Here is a 26606-nt window from a genome sequence, read left to right as displayed (position 1 = left end):
CCCTTGTAAGAAGAGAACTCACTACTGAGAAAAACTTTTTTTATCTTCTTTTTTTCTGCAGGAAATTTTCTTGGATGATTTTATTTCTTTGCTTGTTTAGTGCGATCCCTGTTCTCTGAGATGTATTCCCCACATAAGGTACTAGACAGAGATCAGCTTCATTTCTTAACTCTCTTACAGACTGAGGTGATGGAGACTCTAAGTGTACGATAATTTTTAATCCCATGACAATACCTCTGAAAATCTTCTTCTAACAATTTGTCCCATTCATTTTGAACCTAGAACATCAAATGTGATCCTGTAATACTGCTTCTACATGAAATCCCTGTTCCTACCATCAGCATTTGGAGTTACTCATTACAGCAAAGAAAGCTCCAGGGTTTTCAAACTTTTACTGATGACTCCAGAAATTAAAAGAACATAAATATACATCAAAAGTATGCCTGACCCCCAAACATCTTCCATTACCTGACCCTAATGCTGCTGGTTCTCATAGTACTGAAAAGGTGGGATTTCTCTCTGCTTACCAGGGTCTTCATACTCAGGCTTTTCCCATGGTCTTGGTACCCTTACAAATTTTAGCAGGCAGGAATGTATGTTTAGCAGTATAATTGTGATGTATTGCAGTATAAATTTATATGACATCTGCATGCCCTCAGAAGTAATGAGCTCAATTTCCTGTTCTTACATTCTCAAACCAGCAAGACAATCTACACACAGATATTTGTTTTCAGTCTTGCATTACTCCTAATCAGCTTCTTATGAGCGAAAGACTTTCTGCTAAGGAAAGCAACAAACCAACCATTTAAAACAAAAACAAACCAAACCAAACCATAAAAAAATTTACTCTTTCTTCCTACAAACCCAAAATTCTAGTAGGGGCTTCTGTCATATATTATATAAAATCATAATTATCATCCATAATGTATGGACCTTCATACAGCTCATGTATGAAGTTAGGATAAATGACCTATTAGGTACAAATCTGTCAACAAGCAAGTCTGACTTTGAATAGCTTAATCCAGCTCATTGTTGAGAACCAGCAAATTGTTTTGATGAGCACATTTGAGCCTTTTTTGAGACATCAAGGCTCTAGAACAGGTGGAACTGAATTCAGTGTTGGTAGTTGGTCTGATTTTAGCTTGGAAACTTTAAGTCAACGATTTCATAATACTTTCTGCATTGATACATCTGATAGGTGTATCACAGGAACTATCAAGAGAATGTAAAAGCATTCAAATGTGCTGTAATCAATTACAGTGACTAGTAAGAATTTAGGTAGCAAGGATTGCCTTCCAACAGCATCTTTGTAGATGCTTCTATCTTGACAAAATATTTACCTCCAGGGCTGGATTCTTCTCTGCTCAAAACTTACAACTTGTTGAGACGACATAAAAATCACATCAGCTGCCTTTCACCAAGGCAGTCAAGATGAGATGGTGTGCATTGCAAGGAAGGAACTGTACAGAAATGCATGAGTGCATTCATCAAATTTTAGGCCTATCTGGAACACCACCACCATCTCAGGTGGTGACCTCAGTCACCCCACCCCATTGCTCTCTGCTGCATTGGAGACACCTGAATGCAGGTTCTCACATTCCCTAGTTCTTTGACTGTATCTTCCTCCCTTCCTTCCTTTCTTCCTTCCTTTCTCCCTTTTTCTCTTTCTCTTTCTCTCCTTCTCTCTTTCTCTCTCTTTCTCTCCTCTCTTTTTTTCTCTCTTTCTCTTTTTCTCTCTCTCTTTCCTTCTCTCTTTCTTTCTTTCTCTTCTTCCTTTCAATTATCTGTATCTGCTACCATTCAGGTCAATACTTCAAGACATGACTGACTTCAGCAGAGTCAACCCAGCCCTTTTCTCAGACCATGAAACAGCCAAGGTGCAGGGAGAGCTGGTCATTTCCACTCCATCTGGAGTTGAACCAAATGGGAGAGCGTTGTGGCTTACTACAGATGCTACCAAGGTAAGGGGCTCTTCCTCTTATTTCTGCTTGGCTTTGGCTTCACCTTGCAAAGTGCCGAGCACTCTCACTGATGGCAAGTCAGAAAATAGTCTTGAGAAGGGACTCTACGTCCCCTCAGCAGTGAAAATCCAATTACCAGTTCAAAGTTTGTGAAATGTACCTGTTAGAAGTGCAACTATTTCATGTTCGATGCAAGTGCATCAAAACAACTGTTTATTGTTTCATGATGTAGCACTTGGCTTACATTGCTATTAGATCTTTAAAGAACAGTTTGCTGGTTTCCTGTATGAATAGCAAAATAGACAGAAGTGGAGGCCTGTTGCAACTATTGCTTTCTGAGTGGGATGAAAAAAAAGCCCCAAACCACTTATGTAAGTTTATTTTGTAAGACTACAAAAAGCTGTAGGATCAACAGCAGTGCTGCATTAGTCCAGGGGTTGTGCATCACTGGTGCTGGAGACATACACGCTAGAATTTTCTTACCTTGACCACTCGCTCCATGTGAGGTGTAAGAGGCAGCATAGGCTGGAAAAAGAAGATGGACTGCTCTAGCAAAGATCCTGGTCTACCCTTTGGCTCTTTCTGGTTTATGTAGATGAACACAGGGTACACCTGGGAATGGAGTTCTCTGCAATTCAGCATCTGAAAGATATCCACCCTCTGATGCAAAGAATGATTTTTTTCTTTAAATATTTGCTTTATAAACTAATATGCAATAAAGTACTGAGTTCTTTGTTCAGAAAGCCTAAATCTACACAGCCCTTAGCAACTCCAGAGGCATTGACTTCTCTGCTTCTCACCAGTGTTAGTTGTAAATAATATTCAGATAAGGACCTCTTTTTTTTGTTAATCTCACAAAGTGCTTTGCATTCTTTAGCTGTTGCAGGAAAAAAAGGTAAATCTTTTCTTCTGTGGAAGAGTAAGTGAACTCTATGTCACTAGCCCTTGTTGGTACAGCAAATTAAGGCTGTCAATGAAGACAATGTCCTGATCTTGAGATAAAAAAGGCTGCAGCCCATCACTTCCCCTTGGAGATGATGGCAGTCCTTGAAAACTGCTAAAACTAGATTATCATAGAAACAATATAAGGAATAAGCCTACATGAAGAACAAGATGGACTGCAGGATCTGACCTGTGCCCTAAAATTTCCCTTTTAGTTCTAGAAACTTTTGATGCAAATTCATAACGACTGTTGAGAGCGTATATTTAAGTCCCACATTTCTGTAAATAGCTTTGGTTTGTGCTTGACTTTTATCTGATAAATAAACCATAGCTTAGCAGCATCTCCCAGCTGCTTATCAGCTGTTTGGCTTACATCACTCAACAGCCTGAGAGGGAAGAGTCAACAACCTAGGAAGAAAGGATAGCATAGTGCAAAGTAGGATACCTCATAAGATACCTCTCATTAACTCTCTCCAAGATTGCACTTATATTGAATTTCTCTGGAGTAGCAAGAGTGGGCTGCAGCAGACAGTGCTACATGGCTCCTGGAATAGCCCCTTGGAAATCACAGGCACTATGCAGTCCCTTCAATCCCCTGCTCAGGTCTTCAACTGAAGACAGTTTGCGAAAGACTCTCAAAGAGAAGTGAGTTTCTCTCATAAGGATTCCCCAGTAATTACTTTGCCCTTCCCAATTCACATCTGCACATAATTTTCTTTTTCATCTCTCTGGATTTTGCATCTGTAAAATTCCTTATCCTGGGGTAAAACTTGGAAAGTGCCACAGGACATATAAACTCAGCAATTTCATCCAAAATTCTCTTCTTCCCCTTAGTCACTGAGGATGGCCCTTTTCCCTTCTTCCCCCTGTTTTGGATGTCCCTAGTTCCCTATCAAGCACTTCCTGACCTTTTTGCCTGTGGTTCTCCCATGTCCAGAGAAAGAAGCTGGCAATTCTCCAAGCAAAAAGTTCATGGTGTTGTGCAATGTTTCCTCTGCAAACACATTACAGCTGCAGTAAATAGCACAGGTTAAGGGGATGGTTGTGGGTGCAGCCCACAGCAGTGATGACTCCTGCTGACTTGGTTGTCCAGCTCATGCACCAGCAGCATGCAAATTTCTTTGTTTGGGTAGACAAGATATTTCTTTTGGAGGAAACCTATGAATCCAGTTAATATCAGACCCAGAAACGCAGATACAGATCAGGGGATGAGGTCCCAGGTGACATTTTGTACCAGTGGATGTAGCTGAACTGCGACCTCCAGTTACTTTGCACATAAATCTGACAGCATCTTCTGGGAGTGATTGGGCTGTGTGATGGAAGCTGCTCCTGAACAGGTAAAGGGCCCAGAGCACACCTGGAGGGAGAGCAGGGAGAATGTAGCAGGGATGAGATTGAGATTGCATTAAGAAATCCTCATTCCTGGTTTCATGGGGACATCCTCAAATCACACCCCATCCGTGAGGAAGAGTACCAGAAGAAGCAGGGAGTAAAGCTCAGGCAAAGGCACAGAGTGCTGCACAATGTGAGGAGGAAGAGAAATGCAAAGCCTTTTCTCCACTTTGTGAGTTATATTGCACACATTTCTCAACCATCACATAGGGTAATCAAGATATTTTCCACAAGTTCTGTGCCAAGCATCATTTGAGTTTTGGACTTGGGTAATAGGACATTGCAGATATTAAAATGCACAAGTGGGCCAGGGGACAAATGGAAGTGTGATATAAAACCAAAAAGAAATATACTCTGACACCATTAAAAATAACTAATAAATACAAGGCAAGAGACAAGCTTTGAAGGTTTTCAAGATGCCCATAAATTTTTTCTAATTCTCCTGTGGTTCTGAAATTTCCTGAAAAGGAAATTCAGAGGTGCTGGGATCAGCATCTCAGGGTTCAACCCTAATGACACAAGAAACTCCCAAACATATACCTTGCCCCCTAAAAAAGCAAATGAATTGGTGAAGAGCCAAGTGATTTACCATGGCAGCTTAATTTCTTGTTAAAAAAGAGGCAGAGAGGAGTGTGTTGATGTCAAAACTTGGTGATGCCATTCACAAGTGCTGCTTGTACCTGGAAGACTCTAACCAGACCAGGCCACTATGCTCTTGTCCTGCCCATCAGTCACCTCCATCTTTCTCTGCTTTGCCCCTCTGTGCCAGGGTATGGCTAATATCAAGCCCCCTCATAACTCCCCTGGATAATCACAGGCAAGTGACTGAGGGACAGGTTTTTGAGAGCTGGGGAGTACCCACACAGGTCTCACTGGGAAGAGAAGTGCTCTATTCTCTTGTATCCAGCCATCAAACCTTCCCAAAACAAACCCAGCTACACACACCTTTGTATGAGCACCATCCTCCTCCCTGTCCTCCAGCCTTTGTCTGTTGTGCCCCCTGAGACTGATTGCTCAGACATACAGACAGCTAGTCTAGGCATTTATTAACATACTTAACACACTTGCAGATCAGTCTGATACCAAGTGTGACAACATAACAGTGATAAGACATTCTCTGTATCACAATTTGAGTAGAAGAACATGAAAATAGGAACTATGTCCTTATACCAAGTGAGAAATGTTCTGTGCCCAGGATCTTCTCTTTTTCTACAATACCTCTTCCTGTGAAGATATTGCCTCATCATGGGCAGGGAGGACACAGCTGGCTAATATTCCTCCCATCTTATCAAATAAATCATAGCACAATAAGCAGGCATGGCTTCCCCTGACCCAAGTAAAAATCCTGCACCACCCAGTGTCTGGGACATCAACAGTGAAGGCATAAGTGGTGTTTTATTGAGCAGTAAAACAGCTTTAACAGATCGGGGTGTTTTTATTTTTACAGTAAAAAAAGGGGGGGAGAGATTCACACACACTGTGTAATTGAGGTCTCCATGTGTTGTGTAGGGATGGTTCTCCAGAAAACTTTGTCCTCCCAAGGAATGGCTCCATGCTCTCACTGCTTTCTCCCTGCTAGCACAGGCATGTCTGTGAACAGCCTGGTAAAAGAGCTCTGCTGGAGCCTCACCTCAACCCCCTCTCCCTATGCCTAGTCTTAGGCTAGTTGCTAAAGCTTGGACTTGCTGTGGTGGAGAATACCCAGTGAGCTCAGCCAGCATGTAAATGCTTGATGATACCCAGCCAGAAACCACTCTATGTTGAAGTGCCTGACTTGAAAAAAAAGAGTATTTCGTCACCCTTTCCCTAGTCTTCATCTGTTTCACTTACTGACTGGGAGCATAACTCCCCAGCGATAGGGATTGTTTTACAGAGATTACTTCTGAAGCATCTAACACAGCAATGGGTAACTCACAAAGAGGCATAAACACAACAGCAATCTCGATAAATGAATTAATTTCTTGCTAAATGTTCATTTTACTAATATGTGGGATATTGATAAGAGAGTGGTCTTGTGTTTTGTTTGGAGAGCAATGTGGTTTCTGCCTGGAGTACTGCTAATCAGACTGTATCTAACAGGCTACTGAGAAAGGGTCAGATTGAACATAAAGAAAATCTTGTGTTCATTGATTGAAAAAAAATGTTTAGGAAAGCAAAGTCTGGATGTTTTTAGGACTAAAGCAAAATATCTGATCAGTGCATGTGCTACTTACTCCCTCTGATATAGGAAAAATTTCATTACACCTTAAAGCATGTAAAAGGGTGTAATAAAAGCTTATGTACGTATTTCCAGTCACATTCATAGCTGCAGGGAAAGACAGTGGCATTCTGTACTAATCTGGGCTCATGAACAGCCATGAGCAATCATGACTATAACATCACTGCTAGCTTTTCCATCAGCACTGAAAGCAAAGATATTTAACTCTGCCCTCTTAAAACCTCTGCAGCCTTCAAGCATTCAAACTGGATGAAAGGAAACAATCAATTTCGAAATCTGTCATGTTAATAAAAACTACCATAGCATTCCATAAGGTGCCCCCTCCACCTGAATCTACCTCCAGAACCATTGCATTTGGTGACCACTTGGTAATGGACTCAAAGCAACCGACCACACAAATAAACCTTTCAGTACTTTGAAAGGGCATGAGGATTTGCTGAAAAGGTCATTTCTAAAGAATAAAATATTTGATTGAATAGCCAAAGAAATGTTATGTAAAACAGATGTTGTTTTCATCTGCTCATTCATGATGTGAACATAACTAGATTAAACTTCACTCATTCCCCTTCCTTTCTTTATTAGGTAGAGTTTGAAATCTGACAAAAAATAGTACCAAGTTGCAACCCTGCTAAGCTCTGCCAAGAGTGTCTAAGCCAGAAACCAAGTTACTTTATCAGACTGTCCTTTCCTGTGCTGATAAAACTTGCTGCCCACTGTCTACCAGTGTTCTCAGGCCGATGCAGAACAAAGAGTGATGCCAGGCCCCATCTAGGAGCCTGACACCCCTAAGGGGAGCCAGCTGGAAATGTTTTTACTATTCCATCTTCCAGTCTCTGCACCATCGCTTTCCCTAGCCTGCAGAGGCCAGGATGGCTGTCAGGACAGCAGCACTGATCTCTCCCTTCAGCCCCAGCACAGAGAGCTAGGAGAAAAGGGAGCTGTGGAGCTGCCACAATGAGGCTAAGGGTGATGATAGGCTTTGCTGAGCAGGAGACTCACACAGGCGGCCAGAGAGGCATCCCTTTGGGAATTGGCCCTAAGGATATGTTTGGAGAGGGTCTCTGCTGGCTCATGTGTCCATAGTTGCTTTTTCTGTCTTTTGTATAAAATGCAGAGAGTAATACAGGGTTCTTTAGCATATTTAAATATTTGCAGGATCTTTTGCAGAGGCAGGGCATATTACAGAATCTTGAAGGATAATTGTTTTATTTGCTGTTTTAAAATATTTTCCCACCGTTAATAATTTAGCTATTTATTTAACCACAGGTAAACTATAAAATTATTTTGAGCAGAAGTAGCATATAAAATTAGGTTTTCCTCAAACCAACATTGTCACTTCGAACTGAATGAGCCAAATAACTTATTATTTGGTCCAGATTTACCATGTTTGGTATACAGTATGAGTTTTAACATGTACGAGATGCAAGGACATGTTGATGTAATGATTTACAATGCAGCTTGACAATATAGTTTTCTGTCTTTGTTTGCCTGCAGGTTGAAGTAGCCAGTTACAAATTGGTTTTGCTTCTGTTATTGCACTGAATTTTCTCTGTGTGTCTGCAGGTATGAGACAACTTCAGATAATGAGAGATATTAGTGAAACAAACTCATAGCTGAAGATGGATCCAAATGACAGTTAATTTGGCAAATGCAAATTCTAGCATCTACCACCCTCTGCTGGGTATAAAGGAGTAAACCCCTCAGAAGCTCTTTCTGAGCAGCCATGTGATGTGTATAGCACCCATAGGCATGGATGGATGCTAAGAATTCCTACAGTACTCCGAAATTTTTAAGCAAAACAGTTGAACATGGGTCATTTTAATTTTCATGAGTTGTTTTTAGGTGGACAGTAGTGTGATATTCTTTCTTGGGCTGGGAGATACACCAAGATCCTCAGCATTTACACCGCCTCTCCTGTGAAACATATTATAGGCTTAAAATGAAGGGTTCTGAATCTCTACCAATGACTATGGACAATTTCCACTTTCATGTGTATGTCTAAGACACCTTGGGAATCACAGCACCATGCCAGGTATGGAGTCTGTCAGACTTTAGCCACTCAGAAAATTTTGCGTGACCTTGGCAATTGGCAATTGTGTGTTAACCTGTAAAGCTTATTCTCAAGATTACATGTTTTTTGTTTTTTTTTTTCATTCACTGACACACAGCTAGATTCTTTCTTCCATTCCAACTCAATGTCTTTAAATTTAAATACTTTAATATAGAGAATTTGGCTTTCCTATGAATTAAACAAAGTATAGGAAATCTGGAGTACATTCATTTTCTCCATTATAGCATGTACCTTGGGAATGTAATAATTTAAGTATATAACTACTCACCTTTCTGGTGCTTTGATGTTCTTGGTCCAATTATACCTTGTACTATAAGCAGTCTGTCTAGGAAAATATAGAGACACTATTAGTGATCTGGGGTTAGCCTGGCTTACACCAAAGCCTATGCTCTGATAGCACCAAAAGAAACCCCAGCCTCTTTTTTCCTCTGAAACCAGGTTGAGGACATAGAGGACTTTGCACTTCTTGACTCTCTTCAGCAGATGTGGGTCCCACTGACTCCTGAAAACTCAAGTTTTGATGGCTACATGATACTTCGTAGTCCTCTGCATTGCATTTAGTGACTGTGGCTGGACAAAAATCCTGCATACATACGAAGTGGTATTTTTACTACTGTCTGGGTATTTTCATTCACTAAAGTTTTCTTTAACGGCTGTTAAGCATCTGAATATGGAGCACAATTCTCTTTGGGACAATTTCAGCTTTTCCAAATTGATGCTAATTACATGGTGTTTCTGCTGATTACAGGAGACACCATTTGGAAAATGCTGTAGTTTTCCCCATATGATGCTTCTGTGCTGATTAAACAGGTCAGAGTGAAAGAAAAACACAGATGTAATCGAAACACTGGCAGAGACACGGTGCACAACGATAGCATTAGAACTGAAACCATGTGGATGAACACTCTTGGGAGTAAAGGGTTAAAAGTAGAAGAATGATGAGGAGGATGGTAGATTCACTCAAGTGACCTTGCAGCTAGGAATGCCAAGGCCTGGAGAGTAACAGTATGGAAAATCAAACATATTATGCCTACTGCTGCTTATCTTCTGTCTGAGAAGTAGAATATCTGTGTAGAGATAACGCAGGTGTTTTGAGAGACTTGGAGGCACTCTCACAGACATGCTTGAGCTCTATGAGAATAGAGAAGATCAAAGCTCAGAGATCATAAAAAGCACAGAGGAGATCACAGCATGGTGGTAAAATATGCGTGCATGGGCATTTGATTAATCGGTGCAAACAGCAGGCCCACCACCCGCTAGGATGGACTGAGCCTGACAGTGTCTGAGTTCCCACTTTTGTGTCTCCATCTGGGTCTTGCTTTGGGATCCTTTGGTTAGCAAGGTAATGAAATAAATTTACTCTGCATTTCAGCTGAGGTTTTGTGGTTGTGGCTCCCTGCCTGTGTCAACTCACACAAATAACTAAGGAAGGAACCTTTGAAAAGTGACTATCTATTACAGATCTATACATCTACATATTTAGTGAGATGCCGTGTCCAAAACCATAGTCCACTTCATATTCTCTAATTCTAAACCTGGACAGAGAATGTGCCATTTTCTAAAATTTTTCTTCCCAATTAAACAGGACTTCTTTAATTCAAAAACAACTGGGGTTTAAAGCAGAAGCAAAGGGGCTGCCATGTCGTTTCACAGGCTTGCTTGCACCAAGTCCGTTGTAGTTCTCTTATCTGCAACAAATGTCTTGCCTCCAGAAAACACAGAACTAACAGTAACACTGCTTGTTACAGCCAGCTGCAAAACCACCTTCATGCTCTTTTGCACTGCTTTCCCAAATGTGACCTTAATTAATTGAACTACTCTCTGCACTCGAGGATTGGCTTATCAGGTGGTGTTTCATCAACTGTCATCTTAGTGCCTTAGCTTTCTAAGTACAAAAAGATAGACCTTTTAAATCTGTTGGAAAAACTAACAAAAACCCCCTGATTTTGTACTTCAAGACACAAACTGGTGTTTTTGAACTACTGTGGTACTTAAAGCTGCTACAGCTTCAATACTTGCATATGGTCTGCCTGCACATGGGTGTGCAAGAGGAGACAGCCTTCTAAAGGGTCCTACAGCAAGTGGCTGCTCTTTCCCAATGCCATCCATCCAAACTACCTATCACAGTGGCTTTCTTTTGATGCTTTTTTCCTTGAGTCAGCAAGACACTACATAATTTTCATTAAGCGTGACCTTAATGAGACTTTGATTTATTTCAATCAGAGCATCCTGGAATCAAATGCCATGCCATCTGAGTAGGACTTTACTCCCCAGTCTCCCCTTCCTCTTCTTGTGGCAGGGACAATTGCACCTAGTAGAAGAGATGGAGTGATGTAGGGAGGGGAGAAGGTGGTGGAGGACAAGGTGAGAAGGGACAGAAGTGTTGTGCAGCTTATGCATTTTTCATTATTGATATAAGGTTGTAAACCAGATAAATGAGCTGATTTATTTGTTCACTCACATGAGATATTCCTCCATCTTTTTGTCTTTCTTTCAAGGCCATACCATGCATAATCAGTCTGCTGGATCAGGAGATTGGATCCCTAAATCTTTCAAGGGTTTATTTTATGTAGAATTAGAAATTACACCTGCTCTGCAACGTTAGTACTATGTGCTCTCTTAGGCATAAATAAATCTTTTGAGAAACAAAAAGATACAATGGACTATTGTTTCACAATCACTCCAAAAGCACAAAATTCAGTAATTTGCAAAGTCTAATATAGTGTATTAATCCAAAAAAATCCAAGAAAAGAGAGAAATAATTCTGGGCTAATATAATTTCAGAGGGAAAGGGTATCACTGGTATATAACAGCAGTACATACTAGAAAGTATTTCCCTTGTTTGTCGTAGAATAAAGTTCTATAGATCGCAGAGAAATACACTTACTGTGTTCATCTCAGGAGATGCAGACATAAAAGTGTCTGAGAGATGTCTGATTACCTAACAAAATTAGAGTAAGAAAAATATTTTATACAAGAAAAAGTTGTCAATCAAAAATGAGAAATATATTTCTATTCATGAGCTCCTTCTGCTAGAAGGGAAAATTAGGAAAATTAACATTCATGGCTAACTTATCAATGCCCTTCCTTTGACATCTATCATCTTAGTATATGGAATTTTGCAAAGAATTTTAAAGATACAACATTAATAATTTTCCTTATCTTTTCTGCAAGACACTTGCTTTGTGGCTCTGGGGTGCATGTGTGAGATGTAAAAACACACTCGATGTCAGATGTATGGTATGCCATACACACAGTCACCTGCAGCACTTAAATGATACAGACATCATGGGCAATAGCATGGCTTTTGGGACATTATCAGTACGTCCTGTTGCCAACAAATAATGACAGTCCTTGCAGCAAGATGTGGACATTTCGTAGTTCTTGAATTTATGTTTTTCTTTATACAGAGGTGGAAATAAAAAATGAAGAGTCAAGAGGTATTTCTGAAAAGCATGGCAGAAGAAACCATGAAAGTTCTTTGCTGTAGACCAGAGACCTTTCCTGTCTATGTAAAATCTCAAGTGTGCTGCAAACACCTCTGTGGATTTGGCACACTGTGCTGTATCAAGGACATTAGAAGAATCAAGGCCAAGGGTGTTGTCTTTGATGTGGATACTTCTAAAACATAATAATGTTAACTGCACACAATTGACACTGGTTAAAGGAATGCTTTGGGTTGATCACAGTGTCCTTAGGGTTAGGACTGTCACACGTGATGGTCTCGACTGTAGGTCCCTTTCAAAGAAGTGGTGACATGGTGTCCACAGGGAAACTGAGGTTCCATTGCCCAGTGTTGGTCTCTTGCACTGATCTGAAGAGCACCTATTACTCAAATGCAAGTGTTGAGATGCAGTTAAGCAGGAAACTGGCCTGAAGGTCATCAGAGTATCACTGTAAACCAGGTGAAATAGGTTATTATAACCATCTCAAAATGGTGCACTGAGTCAGGAATTGCAACACGATAGCCAAAGCAAGTTGTGTTGGAGAGATTTTTGGCCCTAGATCAAACCTGTTGAAGGCACGAACAGAAAATCAGAGAGCTTTCCTGTAATCTCCTTAGACTCACTCTGACATTTCAAAGCCAAAATCCCAGCTATCACAGTTGAGCCATTCAGCTTTTTCACAAAACACAGCTATCATTAGACTTGCTTTTGAAAGCTATTGTATCCTGAAAAACAGAGAAAAATCAACTTTCTCCTCTTCGAGAGACACAATCCCTCCTTTCTTCAAGTGAAATCTAACAGATGGAGTTGGAGTGGAAACAGATATTGTTTGCATACAAACCAAGCACCGAACGAAAATATAATGAAAAATAACTAAATTCCAAGGAAAATATAGAAGTTCCTAAATATTTGCAGCTTCCATTCCTCAGCAAACACAACAGAGCAGATTCCAGATTCATGGAGAACTTACTTTCCACATAAAATAAGTAGAAAAGTGAAAAATTACTAAAAGGTAGAGATCTTCAGTTGAGTGATGGTCAAGCACAGACAAGCTCCCTTCCTTAGTGGACAGATATTTGCTGGCGGTCAGAGTCTGGAACAGGAGGAGCAGCAGATCTTTTGGAATTCTGGCCACAACTAGGGTTGAGAGCAGGAATTTAGATGGTGCACCTGTTAAGCTATATTTCTTTGGAAAAAGAAGTATTAAATTAAGATTAGATTATATAATACAATGTATAAACAATATGGACTTCAGTGTTAAAAAACTTTGAAAGCATCACAGATGAAACAGGTTCTTTGGACCAAAGGTTTATTTTTAATGACACAGCACTGGAAAACATAAATTACAGATGACTCTTTGATACAGGATACATTATATATCTTACTTTAAAAGGTAAGCTGCATAAATACACATAGTGAAAATATATTGTGTTTATTTCTTCTCAGAGATTAGTTCTGTTTCTTTTTTTAAAATGTATTCAGCCAATTAAATAAAAAAGTATAGATTAGCATCATAAGAGCTCCTCCTCCAGATTTATCTCATTGTAACTACTGCAGTGAAAGAGGAGACTGAGCCATGCCTTCTCAAAGGTTAGCAGCTTTGAACGTGATGTTATTCATTATCTAAGAATGAAAATTTCACATTACAAACACAGATACTGTAATATGTTTTGGCAATGGAGCAGCTAGTTTTGCTTTGAAACAAAACCTTTTCCTGTTATGCCAGACAGTGGAAGAGCAATGCATGTACTGGATGATACTACACAGCCAAAGAACTACCATGAAGTTGTGCAAATGCATATATAGCCATATGCACTTATATATACACATATAAGTTCTTGTGTATATATACTATGCATGTCCAAAAATAACATTGAAAAATGTTGCAGTAGTTTATTTTTTTTAAACACATGAAACTTATAATAGTTTACCTCATACCTACAGGATAATTAATTAAATCTTCTGCAGTGCAACTCAATACAATACACTTAGTGCAGAGAAGTTAAGGTTTTGGTATTCAGGAAGCTAATTTCAGATTTCATGGAAAAGGACCAAATACAGGATCACCATAGCTCTGACAAAGCACAAACAAACCTGTCGCCACATACTTATAAACAAATAAGGACATTTCTTTTTTATTTGATTTTTTCCCATGTACTGCTTCAGAAATTGCTAGTTTAACTGTTTGCATTCATGCTCATTTCAATATGTTCCAACAAGCTTTGTCTGACACCAGTCTGTAAACCATTAACAGCTTAAACTACAAAAAGATGGGCTCCTGTGTTTCAAAGAGGTTAAAAACCTACTGACTGAGCTTCATATCACGTTCATCTGCCTGGGAGAATTATTCCACATGGCGTGTGAAGTTCTCTGGGAAAAGTCCTTTACAACTATTTGCATCTCTGTACTGAAGCCACTCAGATTCCTTAATGCCAGTCAACCAGCCAGCCTCCTGCAAAGAAAAAGACAGTCTCTTAAATTTCATGTCTACTCCATTCCTCACTACGAGCTTCAAACTTGAAGATGTTTCAGAGTGACACAGCTAAAAGATTTGGTGCTTATAATTGTTAGCACAAGGTATGGCCTTTAGCCCCATCTAACTCCTAGCTGAACTCAGTATCATAGATGGTGGAAAAATAGTTTTGAATCTTAATTTTTTCCTCCCAGATTTTTTTTTCTCTCACTCACGTATTAGCAGTCAGAAGAAATAACAGCTCTTGCAATCTCTGGAGTTACTATCTCTAGAAAATATGTAATAATTTTTCCAAAGACTCCTGGAAACCCAAACCAGAACTTGACAAGCAAAATTGTAAACAAATCACCAGCAGTCCAAGCAACCAAAACAGAGATTTCTTATTGGAAAGTACTGGGTTCTCTTAAGTGTGATAAATTCTACCTGGAATAAAATCAATTCGGTATTTTTAAAAATGATCAACCTAACTCAGTAACGCTGTACCTTTTTCATTTTAAGAACAGGAGCCAGAGCAAAGCCATGACAAACAGAACTTCTAATACAGCCATATTATTATTGCACAAACTGTACATCGGGACACAGAGTAGCTTGAACAGATCATCACATACACCATCGAGTCATTATTGCCTAGTGGCTGCATGTGCTGCAGTATACTGGCTGTCTGCTCCCAGATAAGCAGATCATTAAAGCATATCCAGCTTTATATAGGGCACTGGCTGGATACAATTAACTGGGGACATATTTTTGAAGCACATGAAATATCTGAGAGATAGAGGAACTGCAGCTCTCTAGAACAGGCAGCATAAATTGTATGAAGGACTATACAGTTTTACTGGATAATAACTTCAACTAAAGACTAGTGGAAAAAGCCACTGGATGGGACTGGCTTGCTTTAAATGGAGACCACAGGCTGATGTTACCCAGCTGTATCAGAATTATGGCTTTAGACAGGTCAATTTTGAAGGAGAATAAAGACTAACAAAGAATAACAAAGACAAAACCCCTCTATATAAATCAACAATTTGTACCAGTACCTGGCAAAAGACAAAAATATTAAGCTTTAAGGTGATGTTAAACATGAAGGGCAAAGATATACTGAGTAATAAAGATATGAACAGAATGGTTTCAGAAACATGAATACATACAGGTTTATTTTCTCCATCGTTGCACACAATTTACTTCAATTAATTCTAATGGAATTCTGATGCACACCAGAAGAAGAATAGACTGCATAGACTCACCAAGTGAAGATAAAGCATATTTAACACTTAGGAAAAATGGTCTGAAGACAGAGAGCGTATTTTGCTATCCTAAGAGCAGTGTCCTATTCTGCGAACACTGATAATGAAATCAAGTAAACTACTGATGAAGTAACACATAGCATAATTTGAGTAAGGATAATAGACTCTACCCCTATAAAAAGAGCTAAGTGCCTGCTGAATTGAAAATATTTTGTTCTGAAATAAGAAAAAAAACCCACCCACAAAAAACAATTAGTTGTCTCTTGAATTAAAAGAATGCTCATCTGAGATTATGAACGTTGATTATTATCTACCTCTGGGCAGCACCAATCAGCAACACAACTTCAAACACAGTTCCCAGCACTCATATGTGCTTAGGGCATTAGTATTTAGGCCTATTTTAAGAAATATTCTTCATTCAGAGCAGTGCTCTTAGCTACCTGATTAGGCAGAATCCAGTCCTCCACCTCTCAAATCCCAAATCAATGGAAAAATTTTCACCGACACCACAGGCATTAACTGATGCCCATGGGGTTGCTGGTGCTAATAGTGTGCAGTACAGTATTCTCTTTTAAAGCAGTGGCCAAAATCAATACACTTCACTGGAATTCAGTTGGAATTCCAATTGGAATGCAATTGTTTAAATGTTCACCTGAAATGGATTGTTAAAACAAAATTAGATGCCTTAAATGAAATCAAAGTGTTGTTTAATTCAGGTTCAGGCTTCCAGAGGGCAAAGTTATCTTTATCAGAGGCATGTAGCACGCATAGCAGCATCACCATACCTTAAGGCTATAGGACAGCGCAATCTGTGTATGTTCTCAGTGCTCTCTGTGGGTGAATTTGTATTATTTCTCCAAATCCACACATAAAAACTCTGAACATCTAGGGAGCATGTAATCAGTTCTACTGCAATGTTAGGACAAAATTATATAGAACAACATTACGCACGATTTGTAAGTCATCCTCTGCATTTGAGTACCTCTGTTTGTATAATATCAATTACAATGTAGCATAAAAATGCCTTAGAAAATAAGCTGAGGTCACATCCTGCTAATAGCATATATCTGGGACTTCAAGTGTAGTCAACTTTGTCATTTAGTGTCAAATGAGACCAAGTAAAAAGCCAAAATTAAAATCTTTGTGTTTTCGTACAGTACTGACATTTTGAATATGCAGTCTCATTAACTATAATCTGTGAGAAAAAAAAGTTGAGACAAAGAAAAATGTCAACAAAAGCAAGAACCACATGTTTTTACCTGATCAGCTGTGGTCTCAGAAGGAATTACTAGTACGATATCTCCTCGTTTTAAATTGAGCTCATCACTGTTAGCTGCCTCGAAATCATGTAGAACTTCAACCTGAAGAAAATAACACCAAACATATAGATGTGATCTAAAGAGAGATATATTTTCTCAACAAAATTACCTGCTTAGTCTTGACCGAAGAAAAAAAGAAGTCACCTTTATGCAAACATATGGCTATAGACAGGTATGTTCAAATTATCACAGAATCACAGAATGTTAAGGGGTTGGAATGGACCTTAATGATCCTCTAATCCCAACCTCCCTGCCACAGGCAGGGACACCTCCCACTAGACCAGGTCGCTCAAGGCCTTATCCAACCTGGCCTTGAACACTGCCAGAATTGGGGCATCCACTACCTCCCTCGGCAATCTGTTCCTGTGTCTCACCACCCTTACAGTAAAAAATTTCTTCCTAATATCCAATCTAAATTTCCCCTCTTTCAATTTGTACCCATTACTCCTCATCCTATCACTACAATTCCTGACAAAGAGTCCCTCTCCATCTTCCCTGCAGGCCACCTTCAGATACTGGAAGGTTGCTACGAGGTCTCCACACAACCTCCTCTTCTCCAGGCTGAACAGCCACAACTCTCCTCAGCCTGTCTTTATAGGGCAGGTGCTCCAGCCCTCTTATCACCTTTGTGGCCATCTTCTACACTTGCTCCAACAGTTTCACATCCTTCTTAAGTTGGGGACATCAGAACTGTACACAGTACTTCAGGTGGAGCCTCATGAGAGCAGAGTAGAATCATCTGCTTTGACCTGGCATAAATTGTTCATGTTGTCATTATTTATATCACAGTTTTCTATGCATTTCCTTGGAAGCAGGGACAGCTTAAGTCTTCCTAAGACCATCCAAGGAAAATTAAAGTCCTTTCCCAAGGTTACAGGATCTCAAGGCCAGATGATACTGCAACATCTCACAAGTCCTGCCACTTGGACTAGTCCTGCCACCATCATTCCTCCTGTGTAAGGAATTTCCTTTCATTCCCCACTATCATTACAATAACTGAGAGAGAGATTTTGGCAGGATTTTGCAAATAAAATTCAGAAAGACTCTCAGGAACTGATGACTTCAGATTCTCTCACTGTCTTCTTGTGGCCACTGATTTTATTCTTCTTGTGAACATCTATGGAAATTTGAGTCGGTTGTATGGCACAGGTCATCAAAAAGGTGAGTAAGAGGAACCCTACTTAATGCTTGCCCTGGAAGGAGCTCCCACATACTGGCACATGGGTACGCCAAAAATATCTGCCTTTCAAAGGGGTGATTATTAAAACATTGGCATGATCAGCATGTCATTGTGAACAGACCATTTTAAGTAAATGCTCGCTCCTTGAGAGAGAGCTAGTCTAATTTTCTCAAAGCAGAGACAGTTCCATGTGAAATGAAAGAAAGTAGCATTGTGAACCAGATGGCAAGCATATATTCTGCTTCTCCTTATTTACATCTGACCCAAAAGAGTGTGATGAAAAACAAAAGATGAACTATGTCAGCATGTCTGAGTCAGAGTTACATGATAATGTTCACCCTCACCTTAACATTATTCTCTAAAAAATACCTGAGCAATGAGAATAGACCAAGAACAATGGCATACTTATGGAGTGCTATGGGACTAATTAGTTTGAACTATGCAAATTATAATAGAAAGTATGTAAAGTTCATCTGTCCTCAAGGAGTTTTTCTGCTGCTCAGTGATTCTGAAGTGAGAAGAATTATCTAAGAACCTTGTGAACCAGGAAACCCTGGGGGTCTTGCCAGCCAAGGAAAGAACTTCTCTAACGCCTCATTAAACTTTTCTGTTTGATTACCCTAACAGTTTATAATATTACTAAAGTTGCAGAATGACATTTTGGCTTCATTATCATGAATTGTAAGTTCCATGGGTTTCAATAGAACAGTATTTCCACTATAGATTTTCAGGCCAGAAAAATGCCATTTTTTAATGTTCATAGATTCATAGAATGGTTTGAGTTTGGAAGGGACCTTAGAGATCAAATATATTGTTAGCATATCAAATATATAATTAGCATATATCAACAATATTCCTGACTAACTCCGTGGCAGAGCAGTTTTTTTCAATATATTAATTTACAGCAGTTGTTTGGTGAGATTAATGGTTCTGTACTTTGTGAGTCTTACAGCTACATAAGGATATGCACAGCTACAACAAGTGTGCAGAAAATGTATCTTCTCAGACTTCATTTATGAAGCAACATCACAATATTAGAGTTGTGTTTGTGTGTATTTGTGTGTGCATGTGTCTGGTTGATAAATTAAGTATCCTTTGACCTCAAGAAATCATCACACTACCTCTGCAGACAGACATATTCACAGAAGCTAGATCTGAAGGGATATCTAAAAGAAGAATGAAGAAGCAGACCTTATAGAGAAAGCCAGGTGGCATCACAGAACCCACATCTTCTTCCGGAACAGGCTGATCTTTAGGCGGTACAGATTGGATTTCTTCAGTAGGTTTCTGATCACTTCCAACTTGGGAAATTTCAATGGGAGAAGTGTCAGTGTCCTGAGTGCCCATCTCTGCTGTGGCATCTTTGGACTCATTCACGATGACTTCATGTTCTTCTCCCTCCCCTTCGTTGTTTGATGCCGGCTCTATTATTACTGAAGGGATGTTGCTGACCTTTTCCTGGGAAAAAACAAACAAACAAATGACCCGCCCCCCCCAGAAATGCAAGACTATTTAGTACTTTATTTCAAGCAGGAAAACACTATTGTTGGTTTATTGCATGTGGCACATATTGGGATGGGAATTTCTTTTTTCTCCACAGTGGATTCTTAAGACAGAAAACAGTATTTGTGCAAGAATGTAAAGGAGTAATCATGACCTATTTCTTTGACCGACTGAGGGGATTTCTCCTGATTTACAGCCATATAACTGGGAGCAGAGAAAGCAAAGAGGCTAATAGGTAGCATCTCACCAATAATGAAACCTAGTACAAAAAGCATTTAATAAGTGTTATTGGAGCATCCAACCTGAAAAAAATATGCTCACTGATCCCCTGCCAGACCATCTTATTCTGGAGCACAGAAGAAATACAACATGCAATGACAAAAGGTGGTAGCTGGTGCCCAGCTGTAGGGTCTGTTCTAGTAGATGTTCACCAGCTCCTCAGAGACTGCAGAACAAAAGGTGGCAGGCCAGATACAGAGAGATGGCTTGACCACCATGATTTACATAAAACAAAGTAATGCTATTAATATGACATGGTGCCAGGACACAAGAAAAATCCAATCCTTTTTCTGTCTATTTCTCACAAAAGCCCTGTTATGTTATGTGATAAATCTCATCTCCACAGAGGGGCACAGAGAGACAACAGCAGGAGGGGGAGCTCAAACAATACACTGTCCATCCATACTGCTCCTGGGCCCAACACAGGAGCCATCAGCCCATCAAGTCCCATCTCCACAAGCCCAGGGAAACACAGAGGCACAAAGGCAGGTACAACCCAAATTAAGGACTTAGAAGAAGGGATACCCTGTGTGGGCCCCTCCCAGGGCTATCCCAGGAGAACATCAGCCTTGCCACTGGTCAGACCTGGGGGCATAGACATTCAGTACCCTTGCCTCCCTAAGGCTGCTGAATCTGTCCCAATTCCCCTAACACTCTCTTCCATGCACTGACATGAGTTACCTGAGATATATCAGACTCCTTTTCTTCTCCCTGAGGTTTGTCACCTTCAGCAACATCCTCCCGCTCAGTGGCAGCAGTGCCATCACCAGCTCCTGCTGCCATGGCCACACTGTTTTCTGATGCCGCAGCCCCCTCACCAACAGGTACCACCTAGAAACAACAGGAGGGAGGGACTTTTCAGGATATGAGTTACAATGTTTGCTGGAGAGACCATGGACCAGTCTCTGCTCTGTGACCTCCCTGGGTGATGCTGACCTATGGTCTTCACTGGTGTTCCTCCTGATTTATGGAGATCAGTGCTGGGGGCAAGCTTGTGCAGAGAAGTCGAGTAACAGGCAGGAGGAGAAAGATATTTATGAAACCTCGCTAGGCAACACTTAAAAGAGCCCTCAGGTGGACTAGTGGAGTAACCGTTTGCCAAGGCTGTAGTATTTTTTCCTTCTCTAATTTACCACTGGTTCCTGCTGAGGAGGAGGAGCTTGCAGGCTGTCCAAGGAGTCCACAGGACCCTGCTAATGGAACGTGTTCTTGGTAAGAGGCTCCAAGCCTTCTCCAGCTAGTAAGCTACCTCTGGACCCGGGTTGGCTTCAAAAATCTTGTAATCTTAATTACACACTCCTTTCTAACAGAGAGACTAATAAATCAGGGTATGTCAGGAAAAGTAAATATATTCTGCAGTTGGATAAAGATCAGGAAAAATATAACTGCAAAGATCTATCGTTATGTCAGTACAAAAAGATACATAAAAGCCCATTCAGTCTGGATATGACTGAACCATTTCTGATCAGTCCACGTTGAAAAGATAATGCATGATTTCTTCTAGTTCTTGAAAGATGGATAGAAAAATACCTGCCTACTACTAGATCAATGTTGAATCCTTCATCCAGCAGAAATTGTTACTATAATTATGTATCACCCTAACATTTGTATTGCTATGTACTGCTTATAGTACCATATTGGGTATATACTTACAATGGATTAGTCTTAAGGTTTGAAGGGTGGGAAGTAAATGAAAAACTCATTATTTTAATCTAATTAATTTCTAGATGGAATTTTTAACTTACAGTAGATAGTTTCAGGAAAAACACTCAAGGAAAACTGTTTTAGAGGTACCAATGTCAAGCCACAGTTAGCTTGATCTCTTTGCTCTCCAGTTATCAGTCTGATGCTCTTTGTTTCCTCAGTTTGATCTCTCCCCCGTGGATGATGCTAACTCTGCTACCTGAACTTAGCAACTGTTCATGGGCACTCTTCAGGCATTGTTTTTAGCAACATTTAATATTCAGCACTACTCCTATTCACTGCTATTGATTGATATGATAAAGAAATTCCCCTAGAGTCCTTGAAGGCAGAAAATACTATACGGATTTGTAGAAATTACTGGGGAACTTTAATTTAAATTGAAAATGCTGCTGATAAAGAATGCTCTATTGTAAAAAGAAGTAACATCAAAAGACATGGGCAGATGTTGACATCTTCTCCTATAAGGCATGCAAGTCTGACACTCACAATATTAACAATTTTAGTGGCCTTGACCCAATGATGAGTGTAAAAATCCTGGAAGAGGCTAGTAGGAAAGAGTGGGAATAGAGCATACATCAGATTGATTTTATACTATGCATCTCTAACAGCATGCTGCAAAAATTGATCTTGCTGTTTGTTGTGATTAGGATCAACCATTTCTTTTCTATTTATTGGATTTGTATAGCCCATTTTATTTCATGAAGGAGGAGAACACTAATTTACATGAATCAGCTCGCAAATGTCCCGCAGTAATGCTCTCACAGCGTGTAGCCATGAGTCACTAAATGCATACCACAGCTTACAATTGCATAATCATTTGTTCTTGTGTCTTAAGAGTGCAAAACCAATGCAAGCTAGAAGACTAAACACATCTTTTACAAAAAGGCATGTGAGGTAGCATGGGATGAACCTTACATTCAGCCTCAAATATATTTGATTAGTACAGAGGAGAAAAAAAAAAAAAAGAAGGAGACTGAATTAATTTCCAGCTATGCTGAACCACATACTTGCAGATACAAGTATATTACCTTACTTCATACTGAAAATCAGTCCTACAAATGTCTTTTATATAGGTCATAAATAACATCAGACATTCTAAGATTATTCCAAATCAGCTACCTCTAGCAGTATTATTGAAATTTGGACAGTTGTCCCATTATACCAACCACAGAGGGGACAAAGAACAGATTATCCAGGATAATGAGGGCTATGATAGAATCACTTGACTATTTAATTGCACAGATGTGAATTCTTCTTTAGACAGGATGTAGTCAATTCACACTGTTGTACTCCCATTAGCATTGCTCAGTACAATGCCAGAGATTCAGCAGCAGCAAGAACAAGCCTAGCGTGAGGAGAAGGAGGGGTACCAAACCTGCCACTGGGGTCTGCCAGAGGAGCTCCCTGAGCTATGCTGGTCTTCCAGAGCTGAAGTTCTTGCCCCAAGGCTGCATTTAGAACAGGAACAGGTAATTTTTACGACAGTTGGTTATAATCACAGCTAAGCTAGCTAATTGCAAGAGGAACCAATCATCATGCTTTAGGGAATCCATCAATTACAAAGTCTTGGAAGATTCTGGGGTTGTACTGAAGAATTTGTAGGCAACTTAGAGTATCAAAGGGACCACCCTCCACTGGCAGTCAGATATCAGCTTAGCAAATAGCTTGATCTCTTATGCCAGCTCTTCTGCATACAGTAATACAGTTTTAAACAGCTATTTTAAACAGAACACAGGGTCAAATTCACTCTCAGATAAGAGACCTCAACTTTATAAGAACAAGTAGTATTAGAATAAAGGAAAAAGATTTCAAAGACTTAGCCTTGCTGTCACAGAACAGTGAGGCATTTCTTGCATGTTTCTTCTTGGACCAGACTTGGGAGTGACAAGCCAGTGCTAGAAGAGCAACACAACACTCTATTGCACTGTGTCAACACATAGTTGGGCTTGATCTACCACCCTGGACTTTCTTGCTATGCAATTCCACTGTTTTCCACATAGATGTGACGTTGCTGCTGAGGAGCATGGCCCCACTGAGTCCCAAATTCACTTCCCAGTGACACTGGTATACTCTAGAGCCACAGATACATCCTCGACTCTAGGAGAGTTAGTGCTATTTTACAGCAGGATAACAAACCTAAGCTTGGACAGCTGAACTTAGTATGTTCTAAAACCAGTGAACAGAGACCAGTTGTATATACTGTGGCACCAAAACGAATAACAACAAAAACAGGAGGCTGTCAGCACCTTGAGATACAAATCCTGAATGATTAGTAACTAGGAGTTACTCTCTTTCCCAGTCCTTACTTCTATCCCAGTGTTTAATATGCAGCCATTCCTCCTGTGCACATTTGAACACCTTATAGTTTCACTTTAGTATACAAAGATTCAGGGTAAGTACTTTTATCACCTCTGAAGAAATATAAGCAAAATGCAATCATTCAAGTCCACACACGCACAGCTTAAAGTATGTCATTGAGCTTTTCATTTGCTTTGCAATTTGATTTTAACTGTATCTAACGATGCCAGATTGCGTTTTAGCAAACCAACTCGTAACATGATTATTTTCAAGTATCTGTTTTAGCTTAGGGCATATTGTAGTAGGAAAAAGAAATTATTAATCAAAGGTTTTTTTACTTTTTATAAAGAAGTTTGCAGGAAGGCCAGGCAAAAAAATTTACGGAAACTGTAAAAGCTACTAGGAATCTATGCAGCGTATTTCCAAATGTTCCTTCTGCCATGGAACTGCTTTGTTTGCTGCCCTGAAATATTCATCACTCTATACTGCTGCAACAGGCAGTTTCTCAGGTAAATCCTGCATTGAATGAGAAGTGATTTGTTAGAACATATGCCATGGATATAGATATATCTGTGCAGTGCTAGACTAGATACCACAGCTAGGTCGCAGTTGTATTGTATTGGCCTGCCTTCTGATGACATGCAAATGACAAATCAATTTTTTTGACATGATTCTCTTGAAGACACAACCACACTCTTGAGGCTATTCATATGTACCTCATTTTCTTTCTCAGCAACTCCTGTAGTCTCCTTATTCCCCGCCTCGACACTCTCCTGTACGAAGAGGAAATATGGTCATCACCTTGGTCATGCTGAGGCAATGCTGCAGAGGAATTGGTATTAATCAAGCTAATGGAAGCATGCCAGGTATGGGATGCAATGAAATGATCTAAATGGGGTAGTATATAGCAAGCAGGAAGATTCTTTCTGCCACATATAATCTGAAATAGAAGTAGTTACATGCTAAACAAATAAAACCTTTAAGTATGTCATCATCATCATCACACTCCAAGAGCTAAGGACAATTTTATTTTCTTTTATTACAGGTATTTTCATAATAGCACCAGATTTGAAGAATTGTTTATTAAACAACCTTCCAGTTTCCATCATGCTTAAATTTTTCCCACCATGACTCAATCTGTTTCCATTATGACCTGCTGCTGCTCTTGCAACTCACCACAGCTTCAAGGTAAACTTTGTATAACACTTACTTCTTCTACTGATGGTGCACTGCAACTCATGTAAAGGGGCTGTTCAAAACAGGTGGGTCACAAAGTTCAGAATTTTTTTTGCCCAATCACCTTTCTTTCGGTCCTTATTCAGCAGTATATGCAGCTGGTGCCTGACATTAAAAAAATTAGACATCTAGTGGTTTTCCAAATCTGACACCCATTTAGCTGTTTGGAACAGCTGCAAGTGCTTTTTTTGCTGTTCAGGTTTGACTCTCTGCAGACACGGGCTATTTCTAAAGATGCACTGCTAAGGAAAAACAAGTCAAAGATATGTTATGGAAATGCACTTTGCCAATAAATTTTGAGGCTGCTTTGCAAACATAACTAGGTCAGCTTTTTCTAAAGAACTGTAAGGGTGAAGAGAAGTTACGCAAACATATGTGGGGGGCATGGTAGACTGGACCATCTGCTTTAGCAATCAGAAATTAGGAGACCTCAAGTACTCAGACTCCAGTCACCTGCCTTCACACACCCACAACTGTCACTCCAAAATTTCTTAAGGTTTCAGTTGAAACAGTTGCATGTTTCTTTTTTAATAAAAGAATGCTGAGTTCTATGCAAACTTCATATCACTCATTTTTTTTCTAGTCTAATCTTCTAGTATTACTTGCGGTCACCTCATAAGCCCCAAACATGCCCAGATGCCAGGGAAAGGCAGCTGCTGACAGTGGTGTTGCCATAGAAACCCCTTACAGCCTTATCACCATTAAAATTGCAGTGTTATATAACTTTCTTTGAAAATTATTAATTCCAATTGTTTTGAAGATGCCAAGCCTCTGCCACGTGGTCTTCAATTTTATAGTAAGTTTGAGGAGACTGTAGAGGGTCTTAAATAGAACAAAACAAATATCAACAAAAGAAATATAAATATTTCATACTCTATAGTGATGCATACATGCACACAGTCATCCAGAGAAACCTTTTTCTTTTGTACAGCAGAGATGCACTGTTGCCCGTAAAGGCTTTATGTCCAACTGCAAGTTAGTTGACAGACGCCTTCCCTACTTGTACCATTAAAAAGTGCTGAATTTCTGCCATCAGCTGTATTTACAATTTACCTTCAGAAATTATCATAATCTTACACTTTAAAGTCAGGAATGTGTCAGCCTTTGACATTTTCTTAAAAATTCCCTGCTAATATTCTCTAGTAAAAATCCCACCAGCCCAGCTTTGGGTATCTTTGCAGAAGAATCTAATATATACATATACATATTTTTAAATGAGAAGTGGTTTCCAGGCTAACTGAAAGCACAGTTTTGGTTGGAAAGGTGAAAGTAAGGAGAGCTTCTCTTCCTTCTCAAAGCTTGGGCTTTCCCAAAGTTAATGTGACTATTGTGTACTAGTCAAA

At 39.7% G+C, this 26606-nt stretch overlaps 1 protein-coding gene across 1 annotated transcript in view; it reads right to left on the bottom strand.

Moving 5' to 3' along the window:
* Positions 1-13322: 13322 nt before the first annotated feature.
* LOC113964071 (amphiphysin) overlaps positions 13323-26606 on the bottom strand; it is a 112960-nt gene continuing 99676 nt past the window's right edge. Inside the window, exons 18-22 of the mRNA XM_027675883.1 lie at positions 24744-24800; positions 20707-20856; positions 19435-19701; positions 17004-17105; positions 13323-14482 (exon numbers count right to left, since the gene is read on the bottom strand). Coding sequence (XP_027531684.1) covers positions 14375-14482; positions 17004-17105; positions 19435-19701; positions 20707-20856; positions 24744-24800 — 684 coding nt within the window. The 3' untranslated portion in view covers positions 13323-14374. The remainder of the gene's footprint in view (positions 14483-17003; positions 17106-19434; positions 19702-20706; positions 20857-24743; positions 24801-26606) is intronic.

Source organism: Neopelma chrysocephalum, unplaced genomic scaffold (genome assembly GCF_003984885.1).
Source record: "Neopelma chrysocephalum unplaced genomic scaffold, ASM398488v2 Primary Assembly neopelma1_26, whole genome shotgun sequence".
NCBI lineage: Eukaryota > Metazoa > Chordata > Aves > Passeriformes > Pipridae > Neopelma > Neopelma chrysocephalum.
The sequence above is the reverse complement of the archived record's forward strand: the minus strand, read 5'-3'. Positions and strand labels throughout refer to the sequence as shown.